General features: G+C 41.3%; 1 protein-coding gene across 1 annotated transcript in view; it reads right to left on the bottom strand.

Moving 5' to 3' along the window:
* The window catches only part of adgrb2 (adhesion G protein-coupled receptor B2), a 127,718-nt gene extending 118,986 nt beyond the window's left edge, over positions 1–8,732 (bottom strand). Inside the window, exon 1 of the mRNA XM_076075353.1 lies at positions 7,844–8,732. Within this exon, the coding sequence (XP_075931468.1) occupies positions 7,844–8,732 (889 nt within the window). The remainder of the gene's footprint in view (positions 1–7,843) is intronic.
* Positions 8,733–13,651: the final 4,919 nt, after the last annotated feature.

Raw genomic sequence — 13,651 nt, 5'->3', positions numbered from 1 at the left:
CAGGGATTACACTGCAGTGCACAGCTGTTTGCCTGCGCAAAGCCATGAAACAAAAAGATCTTTTCAGACAGGTTTCAGACATCACTCACTTCCCATAAATGGTTGCCTCCATCAAAAGCATTGCTCCAAACTGCATGTCAACGCTTTGTTAACACAAAATGACAATGTTGCCAAAACAACAATGCAGGGGTTTGTGTTTTAAAATCAGTGTGCAGTTTTTTTTTTGCTTTTATAAAACCACAGCGACAGATATTCACACAAAAATTGCAAACCTGTCACAGAGATTTGCAGGCTTGGAGTTTGAAATTGCAATATTTTTAAATCATCACACAACCGGAACTTCAGCAAACGCATGCACACAAACACACATGAAAGCCCAAGCCTACTGGGATTCTATCATATGACTGTTGCCGTGGGCACAGGTGCACGATGGGATGCCTGTCTATTTTCTGCAGTTAATCGATGACATGAAGCCACTGGAGCTTGACTAGGAGTCACTGGGCCAGAGAGTGATACAGACAGTGTTAGTGGGTGTGTGTGTAGAGTGGTAATACATCTCTATACGCCATTATCATTGAATTGCTCTACGACCACTCTAGTGCTGCATGAGCCTACTGAGACGCTCTCTAGCTCTGAGGCTTTTTGTCATTCATTCCTTCACACACACACACACACACGCACAAATGAACATAGTCTCCCACGGTGGGTAGTCACAAGGGGACAGGGGTGTTCTCTAGAGGTTAGGTAATTTGGCCCACTGGTGCCTCTACCACATCTCCCTCGCTTCATTTCCTTTTACGTGCTCGGTCAGTCCAAACTTCCGCTCTCCTTCTAAAATATCCTGCTCACAAATCTACTCTGCCTTCACTGCCGCTCGCCTCTTAACATCATACAACTTCCATTAGGTGCAGCCAGAGTGATGGACCTAATTCAGAGCCAACCTTTGGCCCTCATCCTATCCCCTCTACCAGTTAACTCCTCTGAGATCTGAAAAGGGCTTTGGAGACTATGCTCTGCTGTAGAGTAGTGTATGCTTGTTTCTATAGTTCATCCAATATTTCTCTCCTGCTGTCGGTGATTTTGATGTTACCTTAAAGAAACGACTAAATCATTGTACATGCACTAGTTGGGCATCTGAGGTTGTTTCTGGAGTCTCTATATACAGTCCATTAATCACTCATGTGACTTTATTTAGAAGTTTTATGGTAATATTAGGAATTCTAGTTCAATTTGGGATGCGTTTTATTAAGGTAGTAAGGGCAATGCATGCGTATTACAAGTGGAGCATATTTCAGTATACCATTTATGTTTAAACTGTTAGATATTTTGTACTGGAGTTTTAAGCTTGTTTTAATTTTCTGCACTTTTGGCTCTCTAATGTTTTCAAATTGTATTTTAATGTCCTTTTATAGTGTATTCGTCTGAACTTTGTCTCGTTTTTTGATGTGTTATGTAAAGTACTTTGAATTGCTAATGTATGTGCGATATATAAAGACATCGTGACATACTTGTGGATAATTTATTCCTGTGTCTTTCAATAGAATATGAAGACAATATAGTCCAAGACTTTAACTGGAGAATTAATATTATCCTGTCTCAAATTTGAGCAAACGGAGTACATGTTATAAAATTGTAACTTAATCTTAAGCGTCACTTTTGATGGAATCACACTCTGAATCCAATGTTGTTTACAATTCTGTCTTTAAGAAAAAATAAAGGTATACAGCAGCTTGAAATCTCTACTTTGTGTGCAGATCGTAAAGGTAAAATAAGAAATATTGTATATTATATATATACATATACATACATATTAAAACTAATATATGTTGCATCAAACATGTTAAGTAAGAATGCCTGAACTGCAAATGCACATGTATTCACAATCTAAAAAAAAGCTTCAGTGAGGTGTTGCCAGTACATGATGCAACAGGATGAATAAGTCTATTTATTGGTAGGTACACACTATAACTTTCCCTTTATTTTGATTTATGACATTATCAATAGCATCAACAGGAAGTTGGCCTCTGTAGCGTTTCCTCTAAAATACTGCCAAGGCCAGGCAGTGTACTGTGTACCAATCTGATCTGCACAGATCTGCTGAGAAAACAGGAATGGATATAAATGGCAAGGAGTGTATATGTCTATAAGTGTGTGTGTGTGTGTGTGTGTGTGTGTGTGTGTGTGTGTGTGTGTGTGTGTAAGGGCTTTTGCTGGAGCATAAAGGGGCTCAGTGCTCTCAGGGAGAGAGAGAGAGCCATAGCTCATGAGCACAGAATACTAATCCTGTTGCAACCGACACCCTGGGCAGATAGTCCACACATCCACAGTCGCATACTTCATTCATTTCAGGAAGAAAATCACAGCTACTGTATTGCACTGCATGCAATTACTCATTGTCGTCAACAGTGGCATTTGTGCATTTTTCACTGTGTGTGCATGTGTCGTGTGTGTTGGTGGAGTTAAGGGTTATTAAAACACCTGTATGTGCTGTACGCCAGCACAGTGTGAAAATAAACATCTCTCGCCCATGCTGCTAAAGACACACACAATAAAAAACACACACACTTCTCTCTGCTCTAATTACCAGAGAAGCAGATAGTATTCCATGAGGAAGGGATGAGCTGCCTGTGTGTGTGTGTGTGAGTGTTTTTAAGTGACGGACCACTGGCTCCTGCTCAATGCAACGGTGATAGGGTCCCAAGAGTATCAGTCAAATCCCAGTCCTCTCTCTAGGTTTTTCTCTCTCTCGCTATCCCCCCTTTCCATCTTTGTTTCTCACTGTGCCTCCCTTTATTTCACATTAAAAACATAATCCACACCATCTATCTGTGCTAATGAGAATCCCCAGTGATGCCAGGGTAATCCTGGAAGGTACTACTAGGGCTGCACGGTGGTCGCCTCACAGCAAGAGGGCCCGGGGTTTGATTCCCAAGGTTGCATGTTCTCCTCGTGGCAGCGTGGGTTCTCTCATCTGTCCATTTTTTTAAAAGCCAGTGTCACCGTCTCAAGCTAGCAAGAGATAGCTTAGCCTGGTTTGTTATTATTATAATAATTTAAACTTTAAATTCAAACAATGTATGCGTTAGTTACGTACTAAACATGCTGTTACTGTGTAATACAGCAAATCATACCATAATAAGGCAACATTGAAGAGCGTAAACCAACGTAGAGACTTCTTTAGAGGGAAGCTTCCACTTCCAGCCACAACTTAATGTGTCCAAGCCAACTAATTAATTTTACGGACAGCTTGGTGGCTAGAACAGCATGATGGATGAGCCAACGCACAGAGGATGGTATAATTTCATTATGAATGATTGATGAATGATCGAGAACATGGTGTCACTGTTAACGCCATATGTAAAGATATCCCTTCGACTAATGTGACATCCACATATGTCTACAGCCCTTTACAGCTGATAACATGAGGGAACCTACAATAACACAATAAGATAAATCTGATGTCTGAGTGTCATTAGTTAAGCTACTGGCGAATGGAGTGGAAGTGATGAGGTAACACAATAAGGAGGTCCTTATACCATAGGTCTAAACTATTCTGCCCCGTGGATCTCAATCAGCAAGAAATAGAGGGATGGGAAACATCCAACATCCATCATGGTGACATATTCACCGCTGTGCGAGCAATATTGTGGATGCCACACATAGAGGCAGCGGCACATTTATGTCAACACATAGAAGAAGGATCACACATACGGATGGATGGATGAAGAAGAATCAAGCACAAATGCTGGATCCTTCTTCATCCATCCATACTGTATAACTGTAAATTGGAAAACCTGACCTTCTGAAATGTGTCTCAGGTGGTGAGCATTTGTCCCTCTGTAGCTTTTGTAATATACGTAGAATGCTCAAGGGACCAATGTTGGACCCTGTTCTAATGAACCATGAATACGCTTGATGCTTTGGCTCTATACTGTACTGTGTCTCTGCTATGTGGTGATGTAACCTCTATAAGGCTGTAGTAAAGGCTAACAAAGAAAATGTTGTGTAGCAAGTTAATATGTTTACATTTGCTGATGAACACTAAATATGAACAATAGATTAGGCTGATGGGAATGCCATTGTTCCCCTGGCAACACAGAGCTGATTGCCAAGGTTCAGCAATCAACACAGACGTGATGAAGTAAGAATGTGAGGAATAAGGTTAAAATAAGTTGTGTATTGCTTGGAGCTCAGATTAATGTACATGTATATGCACTGGTCAATATGCAAAACAGGCTTGACTGCCAGATTTTCAGTTTCCTGCTTATCCAACCTTCTGAAAGGGGTTTATGAACGCTTTGAGACGGCCTTTCAGGTCTGACGCCCTGATAACATTAACACCTAGAAGCTTCCCTGTACAAACGAGCTGAATTTGATGTTACTGGCCCATTTGGACTGAAACAAAGACAAGGTAGAGGCAGGAACGGGTAGCGCAGAGATCAATGCAATGAAAATGAGGGGAAGAAAATCAGTGAAAATGAGAAGGTGATACACAGCGGTATACTTGTTTTTGTGTCAAACACATTGCATGTCAGTTATGAAGTGTGTCTGTGTTAGGGTTGTTGGAGGGGGCTGATGTTGATTGACAGAACCAGATCTGGAGTTTTTCTTATTCTCTTTCTAGCAGACCTGACATTCAGTCACACAATGTCTCAGGAGCTCAAACACTGAATGTGTGTGTGTGTGTGTGTGTGTGTGTGTGTGTGCAGGATAATATGTGGTTTCTAAGACTTGCATCATGAGCAGGAGAGTGAGCAAAATGTGAAGGAATTGACCATTCGAGTGTAGTGCATGGCCGTTATGCTGATCTATGTCATATTGTTTGCAATATGGAGGGATATCGGCAGCTTGTCCAAGGAGTTTTAATTTAGAGGTTATTTAATGCTGTAGTAAAGACAGATACATGAACACACCTGTGTATGTGATGTCTTCTTTGCCAAATCAAAGCAGAGATAGAGTAAATAAGTAGGAACGAAATAGCTTACTTATTTTACATGGCATAATTCAGTTTGCATTGCCCCTTAATACCCACTTTATATGGTAATGAGACAATATTTGTTTAACTGTGTTTTACATATTTGTGGTTCAAATCTGCTCAGTGTCATATAGTAATGTATTTATAGATTTGATGGACAAAGACCTAGGACCTGTACAATTTGAATATACATATTGATTGAAAATATAATGTCACAGTCCAAACTCTTTAGGGCACATTTTTTAATTAAGAAATGTAAGAAATAATAAAAGTCACCTCATGTGTAATTCAGTCATTGTACCTGCCATACCAATAATAAACATATTCTCAACAAGAACAAAAAAAACTCAGCTCAGGGCAGCGAGAACTGCTGAGGTTTTTGCCGATACAGACATTATACAATGAGCTTAGTGAAGGTCAGTCAGTATAACAGACTATTGTTCATCTCAGCCAGAATAACAATAGGAAGATATAGCGCTTTCATCCAAAGCTCTTTATAATTTGCCTCTCATTCACCCATTCACACGCACACACACACACACACACACGGCAGCGAGCTACCATGCTACCGCCTGAGCCACTGCTGCCCAGATGAATTAAAAAAAACATATTTTCTATGTTTGCTTTTCAGATTTCTTTTGGTTGGGCCTTTATTTTGAAAGTTCATGATTATGCGGCATGTGTCTTACTTATATTTTCCAGCTTTCACGTGCATCAACTCTCCAAGACACTGAAATGTGATCACATTCTGCATGTACAGTATGATGCATCTGGTGTGGGCTCCGGCCGTTAACCACAAGGACCCCCCTTTGATAATGAAATAATCTATTTGGCAGTCTGCTCAATCTGAGTCTGAGAAGTTTAATAATTCTAAAATTGTGGGCACATACATCTCATTCACTTTGTATGTGCCAGTGTGCTTTGTTCTAGAAGCGTGAAAGTAAAGTGTTATTTTTTGTTCTGCTTTGAAAATGAAGAGCTGCAAAGAAGGGTTGCAGAGTCAGAACGTGAGAAACGAAGACAGGGAGAAACAGAGCAAGAATTTAAGTTTTGTTTTCAAGAGTCTGACTCAGAGAGAGCGTTAGTATTTGTCTTTTAGTGGATAGAGAAACAGGACAAGAGGAGGATAGAGGCAAAATGCTGGCTCTCGCTCTGACAGCGCGATGTTGGGTTTACAGCTATTCTGCTATTTCAGGGTAATTAGGACATAGGGGAATTGTTTGGAAGAAAAAAAGTATTCTGCACACAAAGCCTTGCCCATACATCTTCAGGCTATCTTCTCATTAAGGGCTCTCTGCGGTTCACAGTGTTGTCTATGAGTGGTGAGTGATTATAGAGTGACCAGCTGCTAACCAATGTGTATGCAACATCAGTGTCTTTGAGGTGAGACGCAGGAAAGCCAACACACCTCCACGGTAACTGGCAACTGGCTTAAGTTAAGTATCGCCCCAACACTTGGCATCAATTTAACGAGCTCTGCTATCCGTTTGGCTTTTGTCTCAAGCAACAGTGCATCAGTCCTCTTACACCGAGTCTCTTCCTCTGCCCCTCCCGTTCTCCCTCTCTGAGTAATTTAGATGATAAAATCCTCCCCGCTGATGGAATCCAGAGAACGATAACCTCCCCGTCAGCAAGGTAAGACTCCCTAGAGCTCCCAGTATGTGTGCAAGTGTGTTGTAAAAGGCTTGCAATAAGAACAACTGGGCACTAATTAGTGCTTTTCACTCTGCAAACATGCCTATAATGCATGCCTATAATGCACCCAAAGGAACATTATTATATCATTGTGGGAATTTATAAGACAAACTACATCTCTCTGCATATCTACGATCACTTCTACATTAGCCTAAATTAATTACGTTATAGGAATTATTGTGGTGGCAGTGATAACCTAAAATGGATAAGAGAGCTTTAGTACAAGCACTTGTCCATCTCTGTATGGATACAACGCTTCTCTATGTAGCTTTCAGGCACAAGCACAGATGCACACATGCATACATATTCCCATGGGTTATGTGTGCGAAGGGATTGTTTGTTTTGTGCTCAATGCATTGATGTATGAATGACCCTGCATGTGTGTGTGTGTGTGTGCGTGCATGGGTGTCAAATCAGATCTTGTTCTAACATTGTCAACAGATGGTTTCACAGACAGGCACACACACACACACACACACACACTTGTGCAGCATGGTAACTGAAGACCTAGGAGCCACACCTCTTGGCCACATGGGGTAATCTCTAAAATATAGATCAGAAGCATGAATTTCTGTCAGCCATTTACAAATCTTTTGATGGAAGGTTTAAAGGGCTCCTTTGAACTTCTTCGTTTTTTAATTACAGGCCAACAAACAAAATTCAAATAATAAATTCTCTGTCAAGCAGAGGCATGGGACCGCCCTGAGCTGGTATCAAAAGCCAGTATAACAAGGCAAACTTGTCTTGCCCTTTGCTACTGCAAGCTGCGTACACAAGTAAACATTTGTTTATATGCGATTGAATACGCTTATTTACTTTACTACCATGATACTTGGGTGCCAATTTGATATGTCTTACAATTTTTAATGCTGCGATTCTACAAGATTTGTGACTTGATATTTTGATTCATTGCAATTTTTTTTAAAGGTTTTTTTTGACACTAGAGCAGGAGAAAAAGTTGAATCATATCAAGAAAAAAAGTTTGATATTCAGCATGTATCTAGTCAGAAATGTCCTGAAGTCAAATTCATCAGTCATTGAATTATGGAGCAATGCGTTTTTATGGGAACTTCAAAAAATACTTGATTTTGTTTCTGTATGTACTCAGTATGTATGTATAGCATATAATAGGCTCATTGTAAAGAAGTGTGTTTATGCTTAAAATAATCCTACCTTGTCGAACATCTCTGGGTGCTATGGCGATTGCTTCATTGGAATGCAGCTCAGTGACACAGCAGTCATCAGGAATGAAAGAACCATTGCTGGAACTGTGGGGCGTCTCCGGGAGCAATGGAATAGGTGGTGCCATGATATTGTGGTTCGGACAGATACATCCTGTCTGGGTCATCCCACAACCATCTCCATCAGAAACCTCCTGGTCTCCATTGTGACCGGTGCGTAAACACTCCTCAAACCATCGGCAGAGCACGCCGCAGGTGAACTGACTGGAGTTCTCGTTGTTGATGAGTAACACCTCTACCAGTCTCAGCTCCAGCAATTCCTTCGATACCTGAGGCTCATCCTCTGCTGGATGTCTCGTTAAACATATCTGGACAAAGTTCTTATCAAACTGTAGGAAGGAGTATGGTCCCTCTGAGTTGGATTGGCTGCCACAAAGATCAATGACTTCCTGATCCCTTGCAGCAGGTGTCTGTACGTGAAGGGGACAGCTTTGATTGGCCAGGTGGTGGTCAAGAGAGAAGAGCATGGGGGAGTGCGTCCGGCAGATGATAGGCTGGCGGGTGAAGCGGAGGTAGAGGGAGTACTTGGTGGGATCAGGGTTTTCTAGGGACCAGGAACAGCCCGGTGCCCTGGATGGAAAGAGCTCCCTTAGGGAGAAAGAGCCATAGAGCACCCCAGCTACAAGGCTGGAGCATGGTGAGGAGACGGGCGAGGGGGACCCTTCTACCCCGGTGCTGGGGACGCTGTGGGCAGCCCCATAGGCAGCCTCCGCCAGAGCAGAGAGAGAAGCTGGAGCGAGGGCAGACAAGGCAGCCAGGGCCCCAGCCACGGCCAGGAGGGAGGACAGCACAGACAGACACACCCCACCAGCAGTGTTCATCCTATGACATTCGTCCTGTAGGGGAAGAGAGAAGAGAGGAGGATGGGGAGAGAGGGGGCTGTAGATTAGACACATTATAAAATATCTTCAAACGCAACCTGACAAAACCAACATGACATGTACAAAAGCTGAACTTATCAATATTCCTGTTCAGGTCTAGACCAAAGAAGCATGTCTGGTTGGAAATATTTATGGGCAGATTTCTGTCTTGTCTCAGAGTATAAAATAACCAAGTTCATGGCAGCAGTTCTCGTGATGTTGTTCTTCAAACACACACACACTGCCAAAAACAGAAACACATCCCTGCTGGGCTGGATTAAAAGGGTTGATGACTTGGCTTTTGAGACATGCACTGTGGGGCTTGATCTACCCTTTCCTGCTGATACGTGCACACAAACACACTGACAAATGCACGCACAGACACACACACACACACACAAACGCCTGCTGAGCAGCTCCCCCAAGGCTCTGGCAAACTATTACCATCACCGACACAGTAAGGGTCCTCCACCAGCCTGATTTTGTCTCACACAACACACACACACACACACACACACACACTGCTGACAAAAACACTATATACAGCATACAGTGTTTTAGTATTTTGCCTGAAACTACTTCAATACCGACAACATTTTCATATGCCCCGAGTGACTGCTCCATCACTTGAGAGTTTCAAGTGGTTCTGCATAAATGTAGTTTGAGGAGGATGTGTGGGAGATGGGAAATGTTCACACCACTCTACCAAAAACCTTATGGCACAATACCCAGACAACTTCTTTTCTAAAATATCACTGTGCTGAAATCCCAAAAAATACTTTTGACTCAGAGAAACAACTTGAACCGTGATATAAGAAAGATTTAGCAAAACATTTAAAAAAATGACTGCAGACAACCACAAAACAAGAAACTCTTAGTCCCAAACACCTTTTGTCGGAGCAAACTCTTTACATTTCTTTTAGCAGCTCCTTAGCTAGCAAAGTATCTGGACTACTACTTTCAAGCTAACATGCTACCATCTTGGCGTGCCGCATAATTCAAGTCATGTCATACAGATTAAAAGTGCATGCATGTGTTTGGCAAATGGTGTCAGTAAAGTATTACGAATTTCTGACATCCAATATTTTCAACATGTTACACAACACACTGCAAAGCCACCACAGTCAGGTCAAATGAAACGGTGCTTATACAGTTAATTTAACATATTTTATGTGAGCGATTGGTCTTTTTTAAGTTACACAGTGAAGCATAGCTTTTTAGTCTACTTTTTGTATCGTGCAGCAAGTAGCCAGCTGTGGAATAATGTGTGACTGCTCGGTAAGTGCCTTTGTATTCTTCCCATTCTTCTGACATGGCGATAACATAAATGTGGCATTAAATATGAGTTACAATGGAACTAACTGCATGTAAAATAGCATTAGCAGTAATTAGTATGCATTGGTTCCCTTGCTATATTAGTATACCAGCTAGTTAGCTAAAACTGCTATGAACTGAACAAACTAACATACTGCTTTGGTGTAGAGTACAATGCTCAGGTTCAAAACAACTCATTTTTCTGTTACATTCACCAACATTTGGAAGCAAACGACGGACCTTTCCTCAGAATAATACTGAACCCACCTATACCTAGATAGAGCATACCAAATACTCCTGTACTTCTCTGCTTGCATCAAATTTGTCTCCCTACTGCCAACCAAGGTTACTCAACGTGTGACGCAGTCTCTGCACGTGTGGGCCTTTAGAGCAAGCACTCAACTTCACTAAGGCCTAGGTTAATGAAAGCCAGAAGCAGGATGTACTTCACTGGATTTATGTAAGTCGTAAGGCTATCCAACGTTGGACACACAGTCCACAGGGCCTGGGTAAGAGGCCAGGAACTGTGCTTATACCTCACCATGTCAAGAGGTGACCCCACAGAGATTGGACAGTAAGAGGCACTTGGGCTCATAGGACGGTGGGGTTAATGAGAGCTAAAAGCACATGAAAGGCAGACTGCGGATTGAGGGGGATACAAAGCAGGAGAGATGGTGGAGGAGAGGGCATTATTACAATTGTACTGTAATTGTAAACATATGTGCAAAATTATACATCGTGAAAAATAAACAATCTCTTTAAGGTCTTAGGTATTCTACTGATGCTAAGTCAGAGTGATGTGCAATGCTAAAAATGGTTTGCTGTCTTGCTCAAGGACAATTCACCTCCACAGTATTATGTTATGATGGACAGAGATTGTTTTTTTGCAGAGATTGTTTACCTTGAGGTCACATGGAGGTCTCTGTAACCACTAGTACAACATGCTGTACATCAGAAATAGTAGAGTGGATTTGGAAGGAGCTGGAAATAAATACATTTTACAGAAGCACAGTGCTGCTAATTTGGTTGGAATGCAAAGAAAAAGTGCCTCAAAGGGCAATTCGTAGGATTAAAAAAAAATAGATTTTAAAAGTGACTTGTTCCTTTTTTTTTTTTTCAAGCAAAGTGGCTGACAGCCAGTGTTGGGCAATTTATTTTAAGAATTTCATAAAATAGTACTTGCTAATTGTATTTAAAAGTAATAAGCTACTTTACAATAGTACTGCTCTGTAATGCATTTCTGATTACACAACGTCTGAGTTACCTTCACCAAAATAACCACATAAGTAGGCCGAGGCATTATGAAATAGAAAAGGGTAATGTTTTATGGCACAGAAGCTCAAGTTTATTGCAGTCGATTACAGATCCAGTGGTGGACGATATAGTATAAAGCAGCGCTTCATCCCAGTGCTGCATATGGTTTTTCTATCACCACTCTAACTGCTAACTGTCGTGTGATGGGCCGGCATCTTTGCTTTACATTTTCTAGTTGGGCTTCTACCGGTTTGTTTGAAACAGTTCTTTCACTTTGAGCACCAAGCGGAGGATGCTTGCCCCCGTACTTTGTATGGATGAGCTTGTCACCGCTCACTCTGACAGCTGTAGAGCAAGGAGGATGTGGGGGCATGACACGATCCATCGGAGACAACAATACCGTGAATGTCATCGCCTTGTCTAAGAGCTCTGTTAGACGGAGCCCAGTTCCAGGCCAATGCATGCATTCACATGCAGTGGTTAGGCTACCACTTTGTATTAAAATCCAGCGCTAATATTATCAAGAGCCTTTTTTTTTTTCTTGCCGAAGTGGCGCAGTGTGGATGAAGGAAAAAATGAATGTCAAGTAATCAGTATGCGTTATATTACTTTGTTACTGCTACATGCACACATGATATACGTGCACCGGCACACTGAACATACACTGAATGTACATTAGATACACTACATACAAGCTTTGTAGTTCCTTTCACTCATCAGGCAGTGTTTACTTTAGAAGAGGCTGGTAGTGGTGTGACACAATAACCATAGCAACACTGTCAACTCCTGAAAAAGTGTTTTTTTCCTTCTCTGCCTCTCTGTCGCTGTTTGGACTGGGTTTTCCGACACAGGATTCTCATCCGCAGATTGTTCACGAGTAAAATATGACATAAAGGGTTTTTAAACAGCATTGGCTCCGGCTGCTGTGACACTTTGACAAATGCATGGCACGGTTGGGAAGGCTAATGTAGCATGTTGTGAAAAATGCTCAAGGACATAATGCTGTCTGGCATATGATGGGGTTATAGACTATGCCATTTGAACATGCTCAGATTCTTTCAAACAAATATGCAATGATATAACATCCGTACAGGCTGCAGTGACACATTGCCCGCTAACAATGTGTCACTGAACTGTTAAATCCAGGGAGTCTGTGTGAATATAATGCAATATATTCTAAAGCACAGAACAAACAGCATTTCTGGGTTATTTTTATTTTGCAAAGAATAAAAGTTGATATTGTCATAGACCTATCAAAAGTGAAGATAAATAGAATTATAGGCCAAACCATGCATAGGTAAAACCTTACGCATATTTTACGGATGAGAAGAAGTCAGAAGCGTTAAGCAAATTGTTTTTGGGACAATGAACAATGAATATTCATAGACCCACAGTCTGTGCAAGAGTAGGCCCTAAAGTGCTGTCTCCATGAGGCCATTCTGTCCCACTTCACTCTCAAACAGCACTTTACTGTGGGCAACCATAAATATTCATTAGCTTTGATGTCTTCCTTCCACCTTGACATTAATGTTAGCACCAAGGATAGCAAAATATGTATATTCCTCACTCCCTGTCGCTCTTTGCTCAGGGCTCCGTCTTCATTCTTTAATGCAGTGAGGTGACAATATGACTCATCTAATCTTTGTCTTCACTGTAAAACTCAAAGAGAATAGTGCCGGGACACTGCAGTTTTAAACTCATGGCACAGCACTGAAAGTATCACTGTCCCCAAATAAGAGATCATTTCACCAAATATTCATTTTACAATTATGAACGCATCAAGTTTTAATGTCTGCTATAGATGTACCCAGATGCTCAAGAACGTATTTTCAGTGGGGTGGTATGGACATGCAAAACAACAACAACAAAAATTAAGCTTTGAACTATTTGGGACAACCCTAGAAACAAACTTCAACTGTATTACCATGTTTTATACACACAAACTCACTGCAGGATAATAGTGTGCATTAAGCTTTGTTAACATCAATAAAAACAACGTTAGCACTGTTCTTGGTGGGCAACCGTATTTCTTTATATTCTACCCATGATTCTGAAAGAGCTTGATTAATATTGTTCCTTTTAATTTTAAAAGTCTATTTGTTAAGGCTGAGTGAAAGATGCTGCAACCCCCCTTTACCTCAGTGACGGACGTACATATACAGAAACTCAACGCAAACTCACACTCATAAAACATTCCTCTTTTAAATATGCGCTCTCCATGCTCTATGTTTTTTAAGGATTCGAACACACTCTTGGGTAAAGGAATGTTTATATTTGTTCCTCCTACACCCTGTATGTTCTCCTTGATGGTA

The sequence above is a fragment of the Anarhichas minor genome, unplaced genomic scaffold (genome assembly GCF_050575085.1).
Source record: "Anarhichas minor isolate MPS153535 unplaced genomic scaffold, ASM5057508v1 ptg000051l, whole genome shotgun sequence".
In the NCBI taxonomy this organism is placed as follows: Eukaryota; Metazoa; Chordata; class Actinopteri; order Perciformes; family Anarhichadidae; genus Anarhichas; species Anarhichas minor.
The sequence above is the reverse complement of the archived record's forward strand: the minus strand, read 5'-3'. Positions and strand labels throughout refer to the sequence as shown.